At 41.7% G+C, this 26,203-nt stretch overlaps 1 protein-coding gene across 1 annotated transcript in view; it reads left to right on the plus strand.

The window, feature by feature from the left end:
* The first annotated feature begins 2,231 nt into the window (after nucleotides 1-2,231).
* Nucleotides 2,232-26,203, plus strand: part of ELK3 (ETS transcription factor ELK3) — a 41,534-nt gene continuing 17,562 nt past the window's right edge. The window contains exons 1-2 of the mRNA XM_064451315.1: nucleotides 2,232-2,689; nucleotides 19,628-19,836. Of these exons, the coding sequence (XP_064307385.1) occupies nucleotides 19,630-19,836 (207 nt within the window). The 5' untranslated portion in view covers nucleotides 2,232-2,689; nucleotides 19,628-19,629. The remainder of the gene's footprint in view (nucleotides 2,690-19,627; nucleotides 19,837-26,203) is intronic.

Here is a 26,203-nt window from a genome sequence, read left to right on the forward strand (position 1 = left end):
AGTGCTGATGGATGGATGTGAATGAAGACACAGAAGCTGGCTAGTGACTACTAAAAACACAGCTAGCATTTTTATGACTACATAAACAAACAGGTTTTCTGAGTGGAACTGCTTTTGTGGAAGAAAAAGGCTCCTACACGATACAAACCTGTAATTTTCCTCATTCATCATCTTGTATTTTTGCATCAGATAATCCTTAAGCAAAACCATAAGTCTAGATCAGTTTAGGCAGGCAGATAGAGCAGATGAGGGAGCTTTGTCAACCATTCTGTAAAGCAGAGTGTTTTTATCAAGCATATAGACGTAGTTTCAAATAACATTTTCTGGATAACATCCATAGTGCTAGAATCAGTAGCCCTGGCCAAAAGCTCCCATTTTCTTCCACTTCCAGCAAAGCTTTCTGAATTCCTTGTGTTTCCAACATATCCTGGTGGCTTTATTCCATTAAACAAGTTCCGCGCTTTCTTCTCCAGCATCCGTAGGGTAATAGAAGCGCCCTCATCCAGTGGCCACCCAGCCTCCAGCACAGCAGCTTTATTTAGGTTTCTACCTCACTATTTAAAAAAAAAAAAAAAGGACCGGTGCTGCAAAAAAACTCCAGTGCTGTCAACCAAGTTACAACACAATAAATAAAAGAAACATTTTAATTTTTAAACATTTTTAAAAAGACATAGCGTTATTTACTTTTTTAAAAAGAAAAGAAGTTACGCTGGTTTTGAGAATTTATCGACTCAGACCTCCACACTGATAACTGGGAGCATCTCCGCTTCTTCTCTTGTTCACAAAATCAATGAGAGATAAATGTGGAAGATAAATGCTGGTACCCCCAGCTGTCAGTCCAACATTACATCTTGGTACCATGAAAGCTTCTCTGTCTACCCTTGTTTTGCAAAACTGGGTTTTCGGTTGTAGTTTCCAAACAAAGATTGATTCCAGCATCCCAATGACTTAAACTAATGCTTAAAACAGCAAGGACTTCATCCACTGCACATTTTAATCCAGGAAATATACCATCTCATTTTAATGCTTCTTTATTTGGGAAACACAAAATGAGGATTTAGCAGACCTCACATCTGTATCCTAAAATTCAGAATGACTTCCAAAAGGGAATTATTTAAGGAAAGTAACAAAGTTACGCAATTTGGTGTGCCAGTACGGTGTTACTCTTGCTCCCCCATGGCATGTTAGAAGACAAGAAGGAAGAAACCTGATGGACCTCCACAAGAGACTCGCAATTTGCTCACTGCCAGCTGTTCGGATGCTATTGACTAATGCTTAGTGGCCAACTGTGACGACCTTTTTAATTCCATCAAAGCATACTTTTGTTCCCAATGACATCGTAAGCAACAACCCGACAGAGCAATAAAAAATGATCATAGCTTCTGTGTCATTGCACGTCAAGAACATTCTAAACTGCAGTTATTGTGCTGGAATGATAAATCTTGTGACTGTTAAAAGGAACAGCAGTGCAATATTTATTTTAAAGTATGATGCATTGAACATCACTGATGTACTGGGCAGACAGAAGATAACGTCACTCATTCTGAGAATTTCCAAATAAAGTGAGAAGTAGTACAATGCAGATATATGAGACACCAGGAAGGACATAAAGGATGCAAGCTCCAAATATTGGAAATGCATCCCTTTTAATAAATCCAAACCAACGGTTTAGATCTGAGGTCTAGAGCTTGGGGGTCAAAATCTAAATCTCAATCAGCAAAATACCGCTGCTCTGCCTCTGAGATACAATGTGGAGCTGGAAGATCCAGGTCGGATTTGACGATTTGAGTGCCCCTTGACTTTTAATATGTAATTTCTCTCAATTTATGTTGTTGTGCCGTGTTGTGCCATGTTGCACCGACATGAGGTCTAGCCCGGGAAGGCGGCCAGCGCATCTAGCGAGCTAATGCACACCACCAACCCCTCAACCTCTACCGACCCGAAGCGGAGGCACCCAACGCTTCGCCCCCGCCCCCCACCCCCCCCCCCCCCACCTGAGCCCCCAAGCTCGGTGGGACAAGGACGGCGGCCGCTGCCAGGGCCAGCGCCTCGCCGGGGCCCCTCGCGATGCTCCGGGAAGGACGGAGCGCCGCCCGCAAGCGCTTCACAAGCATCCCCCGACCCTCAGCCGGGGAAAAAGCGGGTGTGTTTTTGGCAAGGGACCCGAGCCGCTGGTGGCGGGGTGCCGCCGGTGGGCCAAGCGCTGGGCTGGCGGCAAGCTCCTCCCCAGGGGTGTAGCACAGGAAGAGGTGGAGGTCGGGGGAGCCGGCGGAGCTCCCTGCGAGCCTGTGGAGTTGCCGTTACCCATTTTACTATGTGTGTGTCTTATATTACAGCCATGCTGCACATCAGTGGCCAGAGCGAGGGGAGAGGGGAGGAAAAGCCTGTTTACACAGACTGCAAACCGCCTGGGGAATAATGCAGGAAAGGAAGTGAGCCGGCTCTCTGTCTGACTGCTCTGACTTCCTGCTCGCTCTCTCACACAGGCACACGCGCGCACACACACACCCCCGGCCGAAAAAAAAAAAAAAGGGAGAAAAAAAAAAAAAAGGGGAAAAAAAAAAAATCAGGATCTCATTACAAGAGCAACAGAGCGTTTGCAGAAGACTGTCAGCATGGAGAACCGGGGGATTTTACCCAGCTCCCTCTAAACTACCAGGAGAGAGCGGAAAAGTCCCTCAGGCTCTGGGTAGGTACAAGTGCTGCGGCGCCTGCCCCGACTCCTGCAAAGTTTCGGGGGGCTTTGGGGAAGGGAAGGGGAGGCCGGCGGGGGGCTGTAGGGGCCGGCGCCCCCCTCGCTGGTGGGGCAGGCGGGGGGACACGGCGGGGCAAACCGCGGGCTGGGGGTGAGGTGCGCTGTGGGGGCGGAGGGCTCGGAGCTCCAGACGGGGGCCGGGTGTCCTGTCCCAGGGCCAGGGCCGGGGGCGCTGGGGGTCCTGTCCCGGGGCCGGGCGGGCCGGCCGTCCTGCCCCCTGGGGCAGGGGACGGCGGTTGGGGGGCGCTGCGGGGAGGGGGTAGGGGGTCGCGTTTCCTCAGGGGTCTCCGCCCGGGCGGAGGGCTGCACCAGGGGCCCCGCCGTCCCCCCCCCTCCGCGGGAACTGCGGGTGTAGGTGAGGGGACGGAGCGTGGGTGGGGGGCGGGCGGGAAGGGGCCGGGGTGTGAGGAGAGGCAGGGCCGGGCGGGGGGCGCTGCCTGACAGGGCGCAGCGGGCCGGCTCGGGGGGGAGCCCGGGCACCCCTCGGCGGTGCCGGGTGGCATCTTGCTGCCCCGCCGCGTCCCCCCCGCGTCTCCTCGTCCCGGCGGTGTCCCCCTGCCGCGGGCCGGCCACGCACGGGCAGCATCGTGATAACGGCGTGTGGGGCGGCGGGGGCCGCCCGGGTGCCTGTCACGGCGGCGGGGGGAGCCGCGGGGTCCCCGGCGCCGCTGCGGGGCGGGCGGGGGTGGGGGGGAAGGCTCCTGCAGAAACTGCAGAAGGGGCTTTAAAAAGGGAAAAAAAAAAAAAAAAAAAAAGAGGAGAAAAAAAAGTGTCGGGAGAGTTTCTGGCTTGTCTGGAAACAGCAAGACTAATTGCCATGCGCTTCCGGTTTGAAACTGGCAGCAGACAACATCTTGAAAATGAGTCACTGCAGCTCACAAAGAAACTCTGTGGTTTTCTCCCTCTCAGGTTTATATATTTGCTCCTTTTTACAGTTTCCTTTGTAGTCTTCTGCGTTCTCCCCGGCCCTCCCTGCTCTTCTTAGCCGCCCCCTGCCCCAAGACCCCTTGGCCGACGTGGATAGTTTCCACGACCAACCGAAAAAAACACTAAAAATGTTTGTAAGAGAAGGGGGGAAAAAAAGGGAGAGAGAGAAAGGGAGAGAAAGTGGAGAGTTGTTTTTGGATCTGGCTTTGCTGAAGGTTAGAGGGACTCTGATGCTGCAGGGGGAAAAAGTTCCCTGAATTTTCCACTGGCTGCAGGAAGAGAGCCCATTTAGTCATGGCTAAGTAATGTCTGCACACACACCAACTAATCTCATTAGGAGTTTCCGTTCCCTAACACAGGAGGGTTTTGTGAAGCCCTGTCAGCCTTTCTAACATTGCAGTTGAAAGGGAGACAACTTACATCTTTATTTACTTAGAGGTGTAGCACTAAGACTAGTTTATACAATGCGGCATCTTTTCAGTCATGAGGACTCCAACTTCAAAAGTCAATGGTTTCATTTAATTTCAAGCAGAAAGTCATGGTTCTTCTCATATTTTGCTCATACAGACTTTTTGGTTATTTCAGATTAAATGTAATTTATGCATAAATAGTTTCATAGGGTGAAGTTCAGAAATGGGGTACACAGAAGGCTCTGTTACAATAAGCAGGTTCTGTGCATCTGTGACAATCGTATGTAATTGCATGACTAAAAGACTCTCTTGCCAAGATACCAATGTGATGGGCATGTCTGAAAAGTATATTCACTCATGTAACCTTGCTCTGTTGGTACTTTACATATTTAATTTCCAAGAGATATTAATTTTGTACATATCCCTTGACTTAGTGGTTTGTGTAATTATCTTGTGATGATTTATTTTCATAGTGGTCATGAAAAAAGTCTGTGTTCACAACTAGAAAGATTTTTGCCATGCCGCACCGATCTTTAATTTAAATTAAAGTTAACAACTTTTTGCAAAAAAAAGTCTGGAGCAAACAAAGAAAATGGAGTCTTGCTTGCAAGTGGGTTTTGAGTTAAAGAAATGGCAAAGAATGTGAATAAAATTGCATGTAATAGGAAATAACACTTTGCTACTTACTTGAATTATCCTGTGATAGCTTTAAACTAGCAAATATTGTGCAAAAAAGTCGTACTTGGATGGAAAACTAATTGCGGTATACCACGTGTTCACCTTTGAGGATCTTCAGTGTTTCCTGTACTTCCTATGTCCAAGCTGCACAGAAAAGTTCTTCATTAACATCACTTTACAGAGGACTTTTATTAGTGGATTAGTGACACAATATCCAGACACAGATGCCTCTTGATTCCCTAGTTGGGCAGAGAAGAATTTTTAGAATACTATGAAAACCAGAAAATGCCTGATCTCTGTTTCAGTCAAATGCAGTCATCAGGTAGTGAGAGCTATTTTCTGGTTTTGGAGTTTTATTCCTTCTGTAAGGTTCTGAATTTTAGAGAGAGAGGTGAAATTACTGGCCGTAATGTTCAAAAACCTGTTGAATAGGTTGTGGGACAGTTAGTGTGGTGTACAACACCAAAACTCTTACTGAAGAGTGTTCCCTAGCTCTTACTACCTCTCTTTGAAATATGGACATTAAATTGTCCACTTATTGCATTAAATATTGCTGGAATTTCAGTGTGCCATCTGCTGAATCGGTGTAGATAAAACACACGCATTCATGCTTACAGATATATGTGTGTGTGTATATATAGTCTATCTACACTATATAAATTTCATATATTGTATTCACTCAGCATAAGTAAAAACATCTTGATGTCCTCGTAGGAAAACAGATGTAGTAGTAGTGTACTGGTTGTGTGTTCTGTATGTTTGAAAGAGTGAATAAAAAGTAATTCATAGATGTGTTAAAAGTACAACAGTTCTGTTTGGAACAGAAAAAAAATCCAAATATCTCACAGTGTGTGATGGTTTCTACTCAAATAAGAAAAATGTCTTAAAGGTGTTTTCACTCTGATTTTATTTTTTTACCTATTTTAGTTTATAAAATATAAATGTGTGAGAAGAATATGTACTGTCTGCTAAGGGATAAGATGTTGTCATAATTGCTTATATCTCAATTTTCCAAATCACCTCCGTGAGTTGTTCTTAAAAAGTAAAAACCTACAGGCTTGTATTCTTTCCGATATCACCGACTCCACCTAGATGCAGCAGCTGAAATAAGCAACACAATCTCAGGGGGGGAAGCTCAGCCACAGCCTTCCTTGTAACTGTGTTTATGAATCACTACACACATGGATGCTTTCATGTGTAGATACAAAAATCTATTTTGTTTTATTTGCTAGCAGTTCTCACTGCTTACTGACCCACAGTGGTTCTTTGCTCCTGTTACTTAATGTTATTTCATTAAACTTGTATCATGAGAACAGATGAAGTATCTCGCTCCAAAGAATGAAGCATTCACGTCAAGCTGTGTGTGAAGTCCAGTTATGTAAACTTTACCTTCTGATTGTAATGCCTTTCTTGGGATGGAGGCCAGCTTAAGGGTGTGTTATGTTAGAGGTATTCTTTCGGGAAGGTGTTACTGCTCAAGTGGCTCAATATCACTGAAGCTGAAACCTACCGTAGTTTAAAAATCTCTTCTGGAGGATTTAGCACAGAATGAAAGTAATTTTGCAGGTTCACCGAGGCGCATGGAGCTTGTGCTTTGCTCTGAGGGTCGTATGTTTGCTTCCATGTAGGAAGATAGGTGTATATATAATACTTACACCCACTGAGGTCCATCAGCTCTTACAGAAAATGCAAATCTTTGCCTTGGGAATGCGATCACATGACAACATGTTGCTTCAGAAAATTAAAGAAAACAAATAGATGCCGAAATAAAAAGTCATTTGGCTACTAAGGATGAGTGGGATATGGCTGGGAGAACCAACATACAGTTATTTGCGTTGCATGTATTTATAAAAAGTTATTTTAGCTGGTTTATCTTGGTGACATAATATAAAACCTGTATGCTCATGTAGCTACAGTTATCTCTGTGAATGGTTCTCTGTCATAGTACTAAATAATCTAAGATAGCAAATAACTGATAAATTAGCTAGTACTTCCCACAAAGATATGGCAGGTTGGACTCATTTGTGCAGTTCAGACTACTTATCAGTCCGTGGTTTTCTTCTGGTGGTGGTGGCTCCGGCATGCAGCATGCCTGGTGCTGCTGCTTGAATCCATCTTAGAGCCATGACACTGATTATAGGACACTGTTAGCCTGGGCCAGTTTCAGAGAGTACTGTTGGTTTTGAGCTGCTGTGTATCTTCTGTAACCACACCCAGTGGGTCATGCAGCAGGCTGTAACTTAGGGCCTTTGAAAATCGTGTTGTACTCTGTATCCCCAGGTTGATTCACCATGGCTTTCTCCTCGGTGATTCCCACAATAGGGAATCTCACAGTCTTGAATCGTTAGACAGATGTTTACTTCGTCTGTGGCTTGTTAAATGAATCAACTAATATTCTGGAGGCTGCTGAGAGCTCTTGAAAGACTGAATATATCTGTTCTCATGTTGAAATATTTTGTTGAATAATGAATGATTAAAGAATTAGTCATGATTTTGAGGAGAATGTCAAGGTGTAGGTACAGGAAGTCCAGCTCACTGCACTGCAAAATACAAGGCTGCATTTATGGAAACAAAGCAGATGAAGCACAAAGTACCTCTTATCTGGGCGCTTCACAAAAAGAAAATGCATCTTTGTCCTTAAAACTTTAACTCATTGTGGTTTTATATGCCAGTAATTATATCAGAATTCAGATTCTTAAGGGTTTGCTGTCAAGAGTGGATTCTAATTCAAAAGCTGTTTGAAGGAGACTTGCTGCTTTTTCTGAAAGCAAAAACTAAAGAAAATACCTGCCATAAGCGTTGATATGAAAATATCAGTAAGGCACTACCTGCCAGTTAATTCAATGCCAATTAATAGCTGTATATTCATTCTGCATTTTTAATTTTGCATGAATGCTGTGGTAGTTTTTGCAGCACCGGAAAGTACCCTGGAATTTTTGATCTGCTTAATCAGTGTAATTCATGGTCAGTGTCTCGCTTGAGCAATGCTCAAGTAGCATTGCTGTGACTAGAGCAGTGGGGTTTGTCCTTTCCTTATCTGTGGATCCACAGTTATTTTGGAGCATTTGTGCAAATGCCTGTGTTGCAGTTGAGCCTACTGTAGTAGTACTGTGTTGCTCTTGCCTCTCCTTCAGGAGGAATCCATTGACCCCTGCATGCATGGGCCATGTGCTGAAAACTGCTCACCTGTATGATGACACCTATGAACTTTTAAGATAAATATCAATCAGCTATGTAAAGAAAGGTTTCTAAAGACCATATACCGTGTGCTCTGTCTGTATTTGAGTGGTTAGGTACTGCTCAGGGTCTTCAGGAGAAGAATTTCTGTAGGAAGCCCCAAACTTACTTTGTTTTGATCTTTTAAAGCACTTAGGCTTGTATTTATTTTTGAGTGTGTCAGCACTTCTGTTAGTGCATTGAGACTAGCTGCATGTTGCAAACATTTAAATACTAGCTTAGGCCTTGAATGTGACAAAGGCATTGGAGTAGCTTTTGCTTGCTCTGTGCAAGTGTCCTCCTAGTCTTCCATAGCTTTGCTCTAAAATTTGCACTGTCAGGATGTACTGAGCGCGTGGAGGATACTGCCCATTCTATGGCTTCCCCCAGATCCATTTCAGAGAGTCATTTCAATCACATCAGTGTCTCTGCTTGCCAGTTTACCGCTCAGTATTTGAAGACTCAGAATATAGCTTGGATAATCTTTGCAAATACCGATTATTACATGTTAATGTATTTTGGCTTTCATGCAAACAACCCCGTCCTAGTTTCTTCAGCTTTAAAGTGTTTTCTTGTGGATCCTAACTTGAGGATCATTTGAGGTACCAGGAGAGGAAAACTTAAGTCTTACACATTGTCTTTTAGTTTTAGCTGTCATTAAATTATGGAATTACTAATTTGGTTGTAATTTTTATGATTCTTACCAATCATTCGAAATTGGTAAAAGCTTTCTAAGCACTAACCTAAGTATTCAGTCCTGTTAAAACAATTTTACAAGATGGGTCTTTCTCAGAAAATATTAGTGAATGAGCAAAGAAGTTTACGTAAAATATGCTTTTACAGTTGTACAAAAAAGAGTACACTTAGATTATATACTTAATCTGAAAAATCTAAATGTTTTTAATCAAATGTCCTCCTATAAGTTTCCCATCCTCATTTTGCAAAACAGCTGACAGTTCATCTGGTAAACAGATTTCTATTATGCATCCATTTGCCTCTAATGTGGTGACAGTACCTCTTTACTGTATCTCGGTATATTTCTTCTTTTTTTTTTTTTAATATGAAGAAAATGGATCAGATGTATTTCAGTTTAAGCTTTTTGGGAAGGATGCTAATGAGCGTTCTTGTTTTTAAATGTTTATATTGTGGTAATGTTGAGTGGCCTCTGTTGTATCAAGTCACAATACAGCACAAACAAAAAGTTCATAGACTCAAGTACCACTATTATCTCTTCCCGGCAATTAAGAGTAATTCATGAGAAGAAACAATCTTTAAAAAGCATTTAGAAAGTAAGAACAAATTCCTATTGCAGCTCTGTTAGCAAAATCTGGAGAAAGTTGACTACCTTCAGAGAATTTCTTCCATGCTATACTAATATAGCTGAGATGGGAATGTGGGTTTAGATTCTAGATATAGACTTCTGTGAAGTCTGGTGACTCAGAGCAGACTCAGAGCAACTGGCATGTGTGGTTAGTTTTAGCAAACTGTGAGGATGGAATAGGGCTGGTATAGAAAGTATGACTGCAGCACTCCTTCAGTACTGCTGCTCGAGTACTGAAGCTCTGCGATGCAACCGCTTCCAAAACAGAGCAGTATCGAGGCTAGATTGATTCCCTGGGAGTAAGGTACAATAAAACTGACTGTGCAGTCTCATCCAAGTTGAGGAGAGGGGATAGCGTCTTTACGTTTTATTTAAATGTGGGATCTTATCCAGGATTCAGTGCACAAATCAAAACAGTGGCTGTTATGTATCCTGGGCAGCAGAGGCACTAAAAAAACAGTTGGTATATTGATGTCACTTCTAAACGTAAGCAATCTGGGTACTTTGTATACAGCAAAGTTTGCTGCAGTCATTGAAATAGCGTCCCACGTGTCTCTCCTTTGTAGTTTGCAGCAACCATGGGAGTTAGTTTAAGTACACAGGACATAGACAGTACAAGAGAGTAACAACCAGATCTTCTGTTGGCTGAAATCTCATGTATGTTATGATGCATTCTGTTGGGTATTCCAGTGTTTAATCAACGATGTTAGGGGAAGTGTGTAGGTGTGACCTTCAGGTTCTTGTTGGTGTAGTAGACAAGTGAATAATGTCAGAAGATAACAATCTTTTAATTGGGTTTCAGTGTAGCTTAGCGCGTGATGAACGTGCAGTTCAGAACTTTGATTAGCACTGAGAAAGGAAGAGAATAGCAGATTTTTGAGATTTTGACATGTAAGAGCGATTCTTAATTTAGGTTTTCACTATGAGACCATTGTACAGAGAAATAATAGCGTTTAAAGTGAAAAATATGGACCTTGACTAGTGTTGTGACTAGTTTTTCATTTCCTATGACTAAGGAACTTACACCCTGGCTTGTTCTTCAAGAACTGTTGCAATAACACTAATGTTTTGGTAAAAAATTGCCCAGGTAGAATGTCTCTATATGTATGCAGAATTGTGTTACACCAGTTCTAGTATAATGCTATGACTGACTCCCTGTGCAACGTGAGAATATACAGGTAAGCCCGTATGTTACTTAACACTTTAATGGCTCATTTTGCTAATCCAGCAAATTCTGAAAATTCAGTGTGCATAGGAAGGCGAGCTCTGACTGCCAGTGTAGGCTGGGATGATGTTGCTGTGCTTCAGGTCTCACGGAAATTGCCAGCCACCTCGGTTTGCCTGAACAGAACTCCCAGGACTGCATTTCCTGTCCTTTTGGCCAGATTCCTCCCTGCTTACAGTATTAAAAAGACCTGCTTGTTTATCTAAGTTTCTAGGCTAGGAAAAATCAGTTGAGAGGGGAAGATTAGTTTAAAAATCTGAGTATGAAATGTATTAAAAGCAACATTTGAGATGGTTGATAGTATTAATGTGCCATTTAAAATACTAGAGCCACTAGCATAAGTTACAAAGCATTCAGTCTGCTGTCACAAAATCGGAAATTTTAATTCTTCAGTTTAAGAAGGGAGAACGGATAAGGAAAACGCATTTGCATTTGGGAATAATCATTGCTTGATATGTCAAGTAAACTTTCAGAATAGTCACTGTTCCTGGAGGCTGTATTCTCTGCCCTCTTGAGCTGGTTTTTTTTTTGTTTGTTTTCATGCATATTTTCTCTGATTTTATCGAAGGGGCTATCAGAAATTTTATCTAGGACAGTCAAATAATCATGATCTGTGTCCTACTGATGCCGACAAAACTGTAAGAGAAAGTCATATGGGAAAAATAAACATATAGAGCTGGCTTTGAAAGCAGAAGTCCCTCGGATTGGAGTGTAGTGTATTGCCAGCATGCCACAGATGTGCACCACATGAGCAGACAGAAAGCAGTGTGAGGAGTCTGCATTCATTTTACGTCTGTCCCAAGGTGAACAGTTGGAGCCATTACAGATTTATGTAGTTTTGTTTACAGCTAGCTTTAGAAATAGTTGAGCAGGTTATTTTTTTAAGCCTTTCACAGGGAGACAAGAAGCCATATTCCCTCCTGCTAAGGGGTTTTACTCTTGTCAGATTAAAACTGTTTCTTGAACTGCATCCTTATGGAGAATCTGAAAACACTCGTGTTTTAGAGGCGGTGTCACCACACCTCTGCTTGGCAGGCGACCAGTCCTTTGTTGTATTAATTTGGAGGTTGCAGAACTTTCTTCCTTTGGACATCTGCCTCAGCCTTTCTTTGACTTGGTTAAAAAAAATTAAAACTGCCAACATTGTATTAACAAATGTACTTGCTGAAAGCATTACTGGGCATGTATATGAGTGCTTTCTTTTCTGCAGTGGAACTTGATGTTATCCTGTAATATTTTGCTAGATCTTGCTGCTGTCTCTTTTGTGTTGCTCTTAACCACAGGAGTCTGTTTATTTTTTCAAATGTGCTGGCCCAGAACAGTGGGTGTTCTTGCTTGAGAAGGAGACCTTGTAAATTATTACTGTAAATAATCTTTTAAATTAGAATATAAAGTTAGGAGGAGACTATTATGCAGGAGTGGCAGAGTAGCCATACCTCATGTTAACCTCTGTTAAGTACATCGGCCCTCAAAATCCTCTGTGCTTTTTTGGCACATCCTTAAACCAGTCTGGATTCATGTGGCAATATTACTGTAGTTTTGCAGCAAATCGGAACTTATATGCTGGGGCACTCTAACTTTTTCTGATGTTTCCACTGGGTGGTGCTGCAGGAATTCCTATTTTTTTTTTTTCACTTGAATCTGCATTTCCCAGAAAGACGCCTCTAAAATATAATAGGAGGAAGTCCTGATTTAGAAAGTTTTTGCAGTTTCAACACAATGGAAGAACTCGGAGGATGCTCTGGCAGGAAATGTCCTGGTTGCTGGATGTGGAAAAATTACCAGTGTTCTGTATCATACACGCAGTCAGTTCCCTAAAGTGCCCTGGGTATGGTTTGCACCATTAGTTTGATTTATTACCTTTAACAGAGAAAGTTCTGCAACAAGTTAAAACAGGTATATTTACACACTTAGTTGCGAGCTTATTTTTTCAAGGCCAATTAAATTAGTAGTAAGATCTCCTTTGATGAGTATTTGAAAACTTTCTGAGTAAACAAATTGATATTTGTTTTTCCTCCTTTCTGGCAGAATCACTAACTTTTCACCAACCACATCCTATTTATCACCCTTGAAGCATCTCTGTTGAGAAATAAAGTGTGAGGACTGACTCAGATTTTTGCCATGTTCTTTCAAATGTTTCTGAGCAAACATTTGGGCAGATTTGGCAGTTGTCTTTAATCTCTTATGATATACTCATTGCTATACAGATGAATTTTCAGTGGAAAATGTTACAGCCAACTGATTTTTTTATTATTCTGGAAAAGTTTCTTTTCTTGATCAGCACACTTTTGCTTCTGTAATGAAATGCAAAACAAGAGTGCTTCAATTTTTTATAGAAACTAAAATGTAAAAGAGAAAAATTGGCCTAGGGGATTTGTAAGCTGTTCAACTTTCCATATGGACATTCACTTTAGAACTATGTTAAAAATGTATATAGCTGAAACAGCTAGAGGCTGCCTTATTCCGTATTTTTTCTCTAAATTCTCTAAATATTTTTCTCTTTGATATTTGTCATTATAGAATGGAATTATTTTACTATTTTCCAAGAACATTTTTTTAAAACTCACATAACTGTTCATTTTATAAGTATTAACAGACTTCAAAAATGCGTATGGTTTAGCAAAATCTCAATTTCTGTTATTGAGAAATGGTGGTCAAGAAAAATAATGACAAAACAGTCATGTACTTTCACATGTTATTGCAGCAGTCATCTCAAGGGTTAAAATGAACCTGAGACACTTAGAAAAATAAAACCAGAGCTGCTATTACAAACTGGGACAGATGTAGGAGGCCAGGTTTCCTGTGGCCCATTTTCCAGTTTCCTGGCTGCAACCTGCAGAAATAAAGGAAGCCGAATGCTAACGTGAATGAGAAGCTAACAATGCCCCACGTCACGCTGCTCAGAGGAAAGTGCTGTTGGCCAGAATTAGGATACAAAAGTAGTAAATGGACGTACAAAAAATATACACACATTTTTACAGAGTAGTCAAAAAGGACAAAAAAAGAGCACGTTACAGAGAAATGCTGTGTGCTTGCAACAGCACACACTTGCCTGTAAGGGAAATGTAAGTGGAGGTGTGTGCCTGCTGTGGTGGGGCATATGAAAAGGAGCTGGATCTTTTGCAGCTGCTTTGCCTACAGAAGGAATCAGGGGTTTCTTCACACGCTAAGGGAAATTAATTTCCCTGCCCTGACTCTGCCTCTTAATCCTTTTCAAGTACATTGTCGGATCACCGTCTCTCTGTGATTACCAATAGTGCACAATGCTGGCTAACACCTTTTCTGTCTTCCTGATGTAATTGATCTCCAGCTGATTTTTTTCAGCCTCTGGGCTGCCCAGCCAGTCTGTCCCCCTCAGCTCTCCCTCCTCTGCCCCAAGTCTTACAACCTGGTTTATAGCTCAGAGTCCCACATATTCCTCTGTGGACCCTCTAGTGCAATGAGGGGCTGGTTTTGATCCTAACACCTGGAGGGATTCCTAATTTTAGCCTTCGGAACTTGTTGATGGTCCAGTGTCAGCAGCATATCTCTTTATTTTAGAAAGGCTGTGGGGGAACTAACATAGAGTGGGGAAAAAGAATCCAGGTAGGAAACCTGGAGTATGTGGGAGATGATTAGAACACAGCTGTAACATAATTGTGTGGAAGCTAAGGACCTCTGCAGAGATCCTGAATGCTACAGAGCTGCTTTGCAGCTTTCTGCCTTTTTCTTTTAGCTTTTCCTGTGCAAGAGTCTTACAAAACTTAATGCCCCAAAGAGTATCCTACTTATCTCATGGTTCATGTCATAAATCTTTCTGATACTGAGCTTTTTATTTAGCGAGCTTTGTCTCTGAGCCTCCTGGTTTTCTGCTGGCTGGATTTAAGATGGCTTGCTTATTTGTTTCATTTTGCCCAGCAGGTTAATTACTTTTTTTTTTTTTTTGACCTTAATGCCACTTTACTGACATTTTGCCATATGGAATTTTGTGCGTATTGTCTTGGTCAAAAAAAGAGGTAACGCAGCTTATCAGCATGTGTCTTTATCGTTTCTAGTGTAACTTGCATAAAGTTTTCATAATGCTTGCTCATGCTGCTAGAAGTCAGTCTCCATACACTATGGAGAGAGCCAGTGTTTGGCATTTGGGCCCCTCACCTAAGTGAAGAATTTGGGCACCCCTTTTGCAGGAAAATCAGCTCTTAGATGGGATGCTTTGCCCTGTGGATGTCTTGGACCTTTTCTATTATTCTTTTCAGGGAGAGTTTATGGTGTTGACTTCGCTGCCGCTCCAAGTTCAGGCATTTCCGTTAGTCCCTTAATTTGGTTGAAATGAATAGGGGCAGTATTATCAGCAGATATTTTGAGTTGCCTCCTGCCCACATCAGTCCTGAACTTAAAATCTGATGTGTGGATATCACGTGCAGTTGGTAGGCTTTGTATGAGGGGGCACACGTTTGAAAGAATGTAAATTGGTAATGCAGAGGGTGTTAGTGTGGTTGCCTGTCACAGCTGCCTGAGAAATGGACTTTCAGGAAACTTGGTCCTGAAATATCCTTTTGCTGTCTAACAGCATTTCTATGTATAATTCCTCCTAGCTATGCCAGTGATTATTTGCATGAGTGGTAGTGGAACTGATCACAAAGTAAAATTACTAGGCTATTTAGGTCAGGTCAGCCTAGGAAATTTTGTTTTCGTGGCTTAGAAAATATCTTTGACAGTCAGATGCATTGTGTAAATACTTAAAAAACAGTAAGATGACAAACCCACATGTGTTAAAGTTAATGGATGAAAGAATTAATTGATTTTTGTCTATATGAATTTTAATTAGGCTTTCCGTGACACAGAATATATGTTTCTTACATAGGTTGCTTGTCTCATTCTGTACCGTAGATGGATGTCACTAAATAAGTGATTTTTTAAAAAACTATTTTTCTGCTAATACATGTAATTCAGTATGTGGTTCCATGTATTATTTATTGCCCAGCATTCAAATCCTGTACTGAGCACAGAAGTAACAGGAATATTTATTATTACTATTTACTATTAATAAATAGTTGAATGAAATGTGAAATACGCCCTGTAGGAAGTGACTACATCCCAACATCCGTTTCTGTCAACTTAAGGCAAGACACTGAATTTTCTTTGAGCCAGCAAAAATTCAAAAGAATTAGAAGATACATAAATGAAATACAATGTTTTCTGAAGATTTCTGGCTCCTCCCAGTCATAATTTATAATAACTTTTAGTACAGGTAGCACATTTTTTGTTAAATTACATGTCTTGTAATACGTCTGTCATGTGATTCTTTTGCTCTACCACTCAAATGAGACACAAGTTAGGGCTTAGTACACTGTATGGCCACATTGTCGTCCCAAGAGGATAGTTAATACTTTGTGGAACCCCCAAATGGTGCCCATAGAGAAAGGCAGGTTAATATTTCTGTTGACCTCATTGGAAATGAAATATTTTGCATATTCAAAAATCCTGTCGCTGCAGGATCTTAGATTTTTACTATTCCCCTGAAAATGACATTTTAGAGAATGTAAATGAGATTCAAAGATTAGCACCAGTTTACTGATTTCAAGGTATTTAAGCTTTTACATCACCGCATATGCTGAGCACAAAGCTTCTGTTAAAGGTAGTTAGGCAGTCACAGCTGTGAACATTCAGTGCAACTCAGACCCGAATGCCTCAAGTTGGGTGCTTAGAAGAAAAGGACCATAAAATTAATGGTCAGCTGAAAATGTAGTTTGCATGATTTGCCTCATGTAGGAATTGTATACCTACAGTTGTTATACAAGCAATATGGGAAGCTTTATTCAGGAACTCAGTGGCAGATGGAGGGATGGAGTACAATGCAGCATTGAGCTGTTTTAATCTCATTTCTGTATGGGCAGACTTGGGTCATATCCAGTAGAAGATTTATGCACATACCAATTAAGCCCATCAGTGCTGAATTCTGAGATGCAGGGGTCCTTTATGAAGCCTGTTCAGAGCTGCGCACTTGGAGAGTTGATGTTAAAGCAAGCAGGGTGTTGAGGAGCTGCGTAAATCTGAATCCCACCACAGCCATCTGCCCTGGATTCAGCACCTGAAGTGCCCCCCCGAGATTATGTGTGTATCTCAGCTGGTTGAAGAACTGATCACCAAGAACTGAACCACTTTGAAAAAGGTGGCAGTAACCTTTTATATGATAACCTGATGGAAGTCCCCTCTCCTTAGTCAGCGGGACAGATCGTGTGGAGTGGGTCTTCCTGTAGGATGTTCTCACCAAGGCTTGCACTGTTCATGCGTTTTTCATTACGCCTATGGCTGAGTCACCATGCGGCCCACACTTAGTAGATAAAATGGAATCCAAACCTGTTTATGCTTTATAAACTATAAGCATCAGAAAACAGGTTCATAATCGAAAGCGTAGTGCAATGTTAGCTGTAGGTTATCCTGCGAGTCTTCTTGGGCAGAGGTGAATGGGGGTGGAGGAGACTGCAGCAAAATGTGCTTCACTGTGAGTTCAGTTCCACCTAAACTCTCTGAAGAGGCATGGTTGCTGATGATCTGAAGGAAGATGTAATTTGAGGTCTGGATGGGAGAATTGCACTTCTGAGGTATTGTACTAATGGCATGGTGGTGGAGTTTGTATTGGTGCTTCTATAACTCTCTTCCATCTTTAATTTCCTCAGCTAAAGTTCTACTGACAGGTCTTTGTAGCATGGGACGCCTGCACACATTTTAATACAATTTTGAAAAATATATTTATAAGTTAATTCTAATTTTCCAGAGCAAAAAAAAAATAAAATTTCTGCTTATGATTTCTTGTTTGGAAGAGTTGTATGATAAAAGCTGAAATTATGCAGAGTATTGCTGTATAGTATGTGATGTACAGAAACTAAGATTATTTTGAAGTAATACGGCTGCTTATACCTATGCATGTTTAGTGAAGTTGCAAAATTTATAATTATTAATTAAAAAGTAGGTATATATGGTGCCAGATTAGTAGGGATACTTTATTAGCTATGATGTTATAGATAAATAATTCGTTAAAGATGTTAATACTTGCACAGATGGTGTAGTTTAAAGGAACCTTTGAAGACTGTAAAGTGAGTATATAATTTTCAGGTCTATTTAACTCTAGCTATACGTTTTTTTCTCACCTTACACTGTGGGGAAAAAGATTTGTATAAAGTGATAAAAAAATGCAATGAAGGAAATGCAAACCTTTGGAAGTGCCAAATCATCCACATAGGCAGTTCTGTTTCAAGGATATTTAACTGCCCTGGGACGCTCTGCCATCTCTTGAAGGTGCTGTGTAGTCACTGTGTTACACAGTTGGGTGTCAGGAATAGATATTTTTGTCGTTGTCATTCAGACTGGATTCTCAGGTAATTAGAGAAATGAGGCTTTTGCAGGGACAAAAAACCCAACATTAATTCTGCAAACCCTTGTATGGCCAGTGTACTTACAAATTATTTGGACCAAAATAGAGCTCCAAGTTCTGTTTTTCGGTAAAACTATTGACAACATTCTCTAGTATCTTTAACTTGCTTTTACACTAGTGAAGCTCATGCCATTTATTTTCCTTTATACTAGTGAAACGTATGCAATCTGATTTCCTTAGCGCTGGGGGAGACTTGAGGCCAATCTTCCCTCAGCCGGCTGCTGTACTGTGGTTCCCGGCGGTAGATAGTTGGAAGCCTTGTGCCCTCTTGTGGTCAACACACCAAGGGAAGCGTCAGGCGGTAATCCTGGCATATTCTGGCCGTGTAATCTGTTAGGACACAAACAGTAATATATTAGGAAAAAAAATGAGCAAGGAAGTTAAAAGTAATGACTTGTTTAGATAAAGACAAAAATATCCATTGTTACGTGTACAAAGATAAGTCAGGTAATATTTAGCCCCATTAGCACCATAGTCAGTTAACCCGGTAATACTGGCATCTTTAAATCTGCGTTAGTTAGACATAATGCGTCCAAATTAAGTATCAGAAGAGGCTAAGAAAAAAATTATTTGATACAGTGTTAACATGCTAAGGCTGGCAAGGTTGTTGAAAGTGGGGGAAAATCTCATTTTGTAGTTCTGTATTTTAAAAGGTCAATTTTAGCTACATCTTCGTTACAGTACTAAATTGTCTTCAGTGGTAGCGCTCCCAGGTTTTAAGTTGTGTAAATGCCCATGCTGAGTTGGAATGTAGTCATTCGTAAGCTTATCCTTCTATTGCAGTGCCTGAAAAAAAGGTTTGTTCTAGGAAGGGCTCAGTAGCACAGGCAGTAAGTAGAGGGAAAAAAATATTCAAATGACCTTTAGCAGAGAAAAAATATTCAAACATCCTCAGAAGTGAAACTCAGGCACTGTTAAAAATATTCCTTGTTCTCATTCATATGAATGATAATGAAAAGAAAGATCCATGTTAGAGAAAGGTTCAGGGTAAACATTACTTACTTTACTGTGCTTAAGGGTAGTGAACTTTCAGCATTTCTACAGAATAGATAATGTCTTTTGAGCTAGTTGGATTGGCAAACAGAAGCACCAAGAGCCATTTCAGGCCCTGGAAGAAACAAAATAGCCACAGGCTGTATGATACTGGGAAGGCAGGTGTGTGTGGTGGGAGGGGGAAAGAGTGTGGTTTCTGGTCCCCTAACCAAAGGCAGCTGCTCCGGCCTTCCCTTTTCCTCCCCTTTTTCACAGTGACATGTCTGAATGAGTTCAGTTTACTTCTCATGACAGTAAATAGCAGTTTTTTAGCTCATTTCAGTGGGTAGTGACATCAAGTCCTCCCCCCCCCCTGCCCCATACGTTCCTTTGAAGGGTGGTTGCATACATTGAATTGAAGACACTAACTGGAGATGACCCTGTACCATGTGAACTACACAGGCAATGCTTTTCTAAAGACTTACTCTATTTTATGTGTCCCTTCAGAAAATAGCAGTGGAAAAAGTACTGAAACGGGAGTGCAAGACCTGTAGGTCTTGTGGATGGTTGGCTGTAAATGATACAGTAGCTTCTTTTGCTCAATTACATAGGATGACTCCTACACAGAGCTTATTACTGAAATGAGCGTTGGGTGGAACACCTGCTCCCAAATGTTTTTTAAACTGTTGCTCTCCTTTGTCCCTTGTAGGTATGGAGAGTGCAATCACACTGTGGCAGTTCCTTTTGCAGTTGCTGCTAGACCAGAAACATGAGCACCTGATTTGCTGGACGTCTAATGATGGCGAATTCAAGCTACTCAAGGCAGAAGAAGTGGCTAAGCTGTGGGGACTCAGAAAAAACAAAACTAATATGAATTATGACAAGCTGAGCCGAGCGCTCAGATACTATTATGACAAGGTAAATTTTGTTATTCTCATGCAGACTAAGAAAATAGAAACACTACCATTTAATATTTTCATCTCTGTGTGGAAGCTATTCAAAAGTTCCTCTAACTAGTTTTTACAACAGACAAGAGTATTAAAGGCAATCACGGTGGAGGTAAGAGGGCAGCTAAAAGATGCCCAGGAAAACACTGCACATCCCATTTCCTCATAAGGGGAGGTTTTGACCTAGGTTTACACTTACTGATGCTTTCATGTGTTTATGCGTTTGGCTACCCAATATTTTCTGTAGCTTTTGACAACAATAAAATAACTGTTGATAACGGAGAACTGTTTGATTATTACAGCCTGCATAGGATCTTCTGGAATGCAGGGAGGTGGTAGAAAGCAGTGATACTGCAATGCAGCAGGCAGCGTGGCAGCTTTACCAGCAGCTATCACCTCTTATCAGAACAAGGAAAAGACAAACAACCCAACAGCTTAGAGGGTGGGGTTGAATTTTCACGGGACACATCTTGTGGAGCATAGATCCTGTTGGCTGGTGTTTTAGCTAGTCTTGCCTGAGCTTTCTGGTAAATCTTTTCTACAGTTGTATTGGTCCTAGTTTATTAGCTGGAAATACAATGCTGAAACACTTATGACAGTGTAGTATTACCTCAGCAGGATCTCACTGTAACTATTCCTTTGTTAATGCTCAGTGTTTCTAAGAGTTTGGAAATTTTCCACTGTATTATTTTCAGACAAAATCTGTGTTAGCTTCTACAATAGTCTAGATTATATGTTCCTATAATTTAATCGGCAGCAATGTATATGAGGGAGCACTAATGTGATGTCTTACTGGATGAAAGTGCATAATAAGATTAGCAAACAGAGGGACGAGTGGCTGGTCAGATGGTGGGTGTCAAAATGGGTATGTTTGGATCTATTTGTCAAGGTAGTAGATTCACACTGAGCTCATCTCAGGTGAAGACTCTATTTGCTGTAGAATGTTGAATTTACTCCCACTTGGGAACTTACCTTCTGGGTGTCTCAAGTCAGAATAGTGGAACACGTGCTTTGGTAGGGATTTCTTCATCCAATTTTTCTGCCCTTGCAAGACCTACTGAATTTTGCCCCTCCTTCATGGAAACATCTGTTGAAGTTTGATACAACTAATATGACCCAACGAGTGAGCATAGTTTAAGCAGCAACCTTATAACTGGCAAGCTGTGGTTATTCGCACACTCTCAGAAGCTGGTTACAGGCAGGTAGTGTAGGCGTACACTTAGTGCAGAGCTGTTGAGGGCTCCACTTACACCCTCTTTATTTAAAACTGAAATAATAGTGTATTGAACATAGTAATCTGGAATTATTTAGATGACTCAATTTGCCTCGATTTTCATGAGCATTCCTGCAATCTAGAAGAGGTCAGTAGAGGTTACTGGTAGCTAGCACCACTGAAAATAAAATTTCTGCGGTATAGTGCGGGTTCATAAGATCACAGTCACTCTCGTGAAACCGTCCTTCACTTTGACATTTAGTCCTTGGTCTTATTCTTCAGCATGAAGCAAGGCGGCAACAGTACAACAGAGAATGCAAAAATGAGAACAGCGAGTAACCAGGATATGTATTAGATTGCTATAATAGAAAGATACTTAAAGGGAGGGTATCTCTCAGAGGTATCAAGACACTGGAAGGAAAAAATTGTAGAACACAAATATGGAGGTGCTAAAATATCTTGCATATTCACCTTTCTCAATTTTAGACTCTAGTGAATTTGGGGAGTTTCCAAATTGTTTCTCCAGCCTTTTTTGGATAAACATTATATCAGTTTTACTAATCAATATTAAATCTTTTCAGGATTAGTTCCCCTTAAATGGATATGTTTTAATAATATGTCTAAATTAATAGGTTTTACTATTTCCTGTATTCTTAAAGATTAAATATCTAAAAGAAGGACTGTTAGAGATTTTTTTTTTTGTATTAAAAAGGAAGACTTCATAGCCATGCTTAGGGGTCTGTTCTCATCTTGATTTTCAGAAAAGGCAGTGAGATGAGATTGTACAGTGAGTAACACCAGTGTTCAGCACAGTTATGACATGCTTGCTGCCTGCACAAGGAAGATGAAGCTAGATATTGTTGCTGAACTGAGCTCAGAATACTGTTGTCGTGTTACTTGTAGTGCACTAATTCTTGAAGGGCCCAGTGGGACTGGGCACTATGCAGCCAGTCTAACACAATCAAAAAACCTGTTGACTGCAAATTAACTGTGCACAATTTGATGATCAGACTTTTAACCCACACTGGAATTTTGTTTACTCACATTGGAATTTGGAAGGACTCCTCGTTTTCCTATAAGAATTTTTTAGTTTCAGATTTAGAGCTGTAAGTTCTGCAATGAAATGTTTTTAGTACTTTTGTCCACTAGAAGTCAGATTTTTCCACTTCACATGTTTCAAAGGTGGCCTGACTGAGAAGGCACAAAAGGATTCTGAGAGGACAGTGCAGCGGCTGTTCTAAGCAGTTGGTGTGATGAATCCCCCTTCACTAAGTGCTAAAAAGGCTTCTGCTCAGCATGGGGAAGCTCGCCTCATTACATGACTCTAACCCCTCTGATTATAAACTTGGCTGGGATCAATGGAGACAGAGTGCCTGCTGGTGAATGAACAGCATATCCAGGCAGAGCCCAAATACACAGTGACTGAGCAGACATTGCTTAAAAACAAGGGATGAGATATCTGTAGCACTTGTCCTTTGAGATCTCTCTGATCTCTTCAAATAAATGGAATATAATGGCTCCTTACTTGAGGCTCTCTTTCTTCTTTTATCCCTTAACCTTTTTTTTTTTAACCCTTGCACTGTTTTCAGTTGCCCCCTGCCAGCACACACACACCTTTATCATCTGTTTTGTCTCTGCTCACGCAGCATCTGCCAGAGGAGTGGCTGTACAGTTTCTTCACCAGGGCTCTGGCTGAGATGATTGCTTGATGTTCTTACAGCTACTTTCTTGCACTGTGTGCTCTCTTCTGTCTGCAAATGTTATCTAGATGTGGCACAAGGATTTTGGACATTTTCCCAGGAGTTCTGCAGCCCAGTGGAGGTCATAGCTCCTAGATGGAAAGAAGAATAGGCTCTTTCATCCCCATGTGTTGTAATCAGGGTTTGAACCCCAAACCAAAACCCCGGTTATTGCTATTTAAATTGAAGGAGTAACTCTTTAGCAGCAAACAGTGGGAGCTTCTCATTGTCTGTGTGGGTATGGTGTGTTGTGTCCTGTTGGTTCCCAGGCAGTGGATGAAGGTAGATTATTAGGAGAGTGCAGAAGGACATGGGAGCTTCCTGCAGGTTTTGAAGTGTGAGAGATACTGGCATAAGCTAGCAGATAATGAATCCTAGTAGGCTGGCAGGGAGTGCTCAGCAGTGAGTTCAGTCTGAAACACTTCGTCTGCCTTCAGTTCAGTCTATGCTGCATAGCACAGAAAGGGAAGAAGTTGAAGAGGGAAGAAGGGGCTCCTTGGCGTTCTTCTTTCCTTTCTGCAAAACAAACGGGGAAGTGCTGGGGAGGTGAAAGAACCCCTCTCAGACTTACGCACTACTCTCCCCAGGACCATTTACCAATTTGTGGGATAAACCAAGAGCAGTCTAGACCCTGGGGTAGCCTTAAGGAGGTTTCTGAGATCCTTGTCCCCTCCCTTGCTGCTGGCAGTGATGCATGTGTTGAGAGCTGGATGTGCTGGGGCAAATGGGATATACACTGAGTAAGTAGGATAAACGTGCTGCAGGCTGGGGAGTGGCAGCAGGAAAGGCAAGAGGCGGAACTCTAAACAAGACTTTGTTTGGGTTGTGGAATTATCAACAGGGAGTTATCTGCCTATAACCCAAATGATATAGCAGTATATGAGTTTGAAGCAAAGGACGCTGATTTTTTTTTTTTATTATTATTATTTTTTTTAAGAAATTAGGGTGGCACATGGGATGGGCCTTCCTTTGCTTGGGCTGCCCTCTGCTGCTACTGCATATAGCTGACACTAGCTGAGCTACTGCTTCATGGTTTGCTTTGAAATTATTCACTGTGGAGAAATAAAAACTGATCACTGGATAAATGGAGGTTTATGAGCTCTGCCATTTTGCTTGGGGGAACACTGGCTTGTTAAAATTCATCATCTGATTCATCTGAACTTAAAAGTAAATTAATTTCAGTAGTGGAGAAAAATAACACAATTAGGACAAGTTCCTTAGCCTGGCTTTGAAAGCAAGCATGACGTGCTGTTGAGGCTGATGGCTAGATTTATGTTAAATTCACGCATAAAGCACCCCAGGAAATATTGAGTGTGGCACGTCTTGATTGTAATTTGCTGTCGTGATTCTGGTTGCTAAAGGTTTGTAGATAATCTGAAGACTTTCCATTTCCTGTTTCGTTTGTTACCCAAATTCCCCTCCTTTTTATTTAATGCATTTCCCCTGTTGCCTCAACAGAGCAGCAGAACAGATGACAGATAGTGCTGAAGAAAGGCATCCTGCATTCTCTCTACCTACAGCTTGAGCAGCATGTCCATCACATCACACAATTCTGCTGGTCAGAAATCTCTTGTAATGCTTCCAGGCAAGGAAACCCTTCACATCAAGTCCTATGCAGAGCACTTTAGCTTGACGTGTAGAACTAAAATACCTTTATAAGTAGGATTAGTAGGTTTATTTTTGTCAAAGTTGCCCAGTTACTTTGTTTTTCTGGTAGCTGTAACAAGAGATACCCTTTGGAAGTCTCTAGAGGTTTCAGGACTACTAAAGGTCCCCTTGAACATTTCAAGATAATACCACAAGAGGGAAGCTAGTGAGTTGTCCCCATGGGGATTTTTTTTGAGGGAAGGAGGGCGAATCCAGGAAATTACATGCAGATACTGACATTAATAGGACGTAACAGTTATAGAATTCAAGCCCTCAGAAGTTAGGAAATGCAAGAATCACAGTTCCCTGGGTAACCTTAATATTTGCATAAGTTATGCAGCATTTTTAATTACACAGTCACATACTGTTGCAATGAGCAGCTATTCAATGTTTTTGCATCCTCTCTGAACAGTATGTGGCCCCAGGCTTTACTCAGTGAGCACTATTCAATCTGTCTTCTAAAGACAGAACAAATCATTTTAGTTTCAGTTAATGGCTGCCCGCTTGTTTAGATGGATTGGCAGTATGATGTATCGTACATAAATAATACAGGCTTCTTTGTGCTTGCTGCAGTGCAGGGAACAGAGCTTCTCAGGTGCTCTTCAGATTCAGAGGTGCCCATGGTATTCCCTCCCCTCCCATAACAGGTCAGACCCAGTAGCCTGATTACTGCCTCCTATTTCTAATGCCCAGGTGCGGGTGGCAGCAAGGAAGAGTTGTTTTGGGAAGAGGGTCCTGTGCTTGATCTCCTTACAGAACTTCAGCATGTACAGTGATGATGGAAACTGTTACTTTACTTTTGTGAAGGTCTTCTCCTGAGTTACCTTGAGGGAAATAGAACGCTACAGTGAAACAATAGCAGTATGGTGGTACTAGAGTACCAGCTATATGTTTCATAGTGGTGCAGGTAAGAGGTGTTATAAGGAAATAAGTGAAGGAGCATTAGAAAATAGCTTTATAGAGAATTGGAAGGAGCTTCTTTCAGGAGTGATGCGTAGAAGTCAAGAAAGTGCTTGTCTGAAGTGGCATAAAAATGGTTATTGAGTGCTATCCTTATGGAAAGATGGGAGTAAAGAATTTGATACACAGTAAGAGGTGATGGGTAGAGGAGAAAATCCATTAACACGCCCCAAAAGGAGTGACAAAGAGTTCATGTGTGACATGAGGGGAAAGGGATGCCCAGTGAACTGCAGCAGAGGGAGCAGAGAGCCTGGCCAAAGGTGCCAGCCAGAGGAATGGCCTTTGCCTTTCAGGTGGAGGTGGGTGGGAAAAGACTGATACCCAGCTAAATGAGAGACTTGCGCTTCCAAAGGTCAGTACAGGTGCACAATCTAGTAGCACCTGTGCCTCCATCAAAAAATTCACAAAATCTAGCTTCTACGCACACAGTATAATAAGCATAAGTGCATAGAGTATGATGTTAGCAGAATCTGCCTGCCTGCACATGCTGATGTGGACACACGCCCTGTTTTTTGGAGCAAACCATGCAGCTGCAGGTACCTCCTGCCAGCTTTGTACTTCAGACACTGTGGTGTGAGCAGCCCTCTCTCCGGGAAGGGTTCCCAATAGCTGGAGGCAGCCCGGCTCCCTCCTTATAGTGTCCTGTGAGGAATTTATAGCCTAAGTGTCCGTACATGTGTTGCATCCCTCAGTGCTCCTGGAGCCAGGGAACTTGTAACACATCCAAATGGGAGTTAAGTGCAGCAGCTGCAGCTCTGGTCCTTCTCCTTCTTTCCCAG

Source organism: Phalacrocorax carbo, chromosome 1 (genome assembly GCF_963921805.1).
Source record: "Phalacrocorax carbo chromosome 1, bPhaCar2.1, whole genome shotgun sequence".
NCBI classification, from domain to species: Eukaryota; Metazoa; Chordata; class Aves; order Suliformes; family Phalacrocoracidae; genus Phalacrocorax; species Phalacrocorax carbo.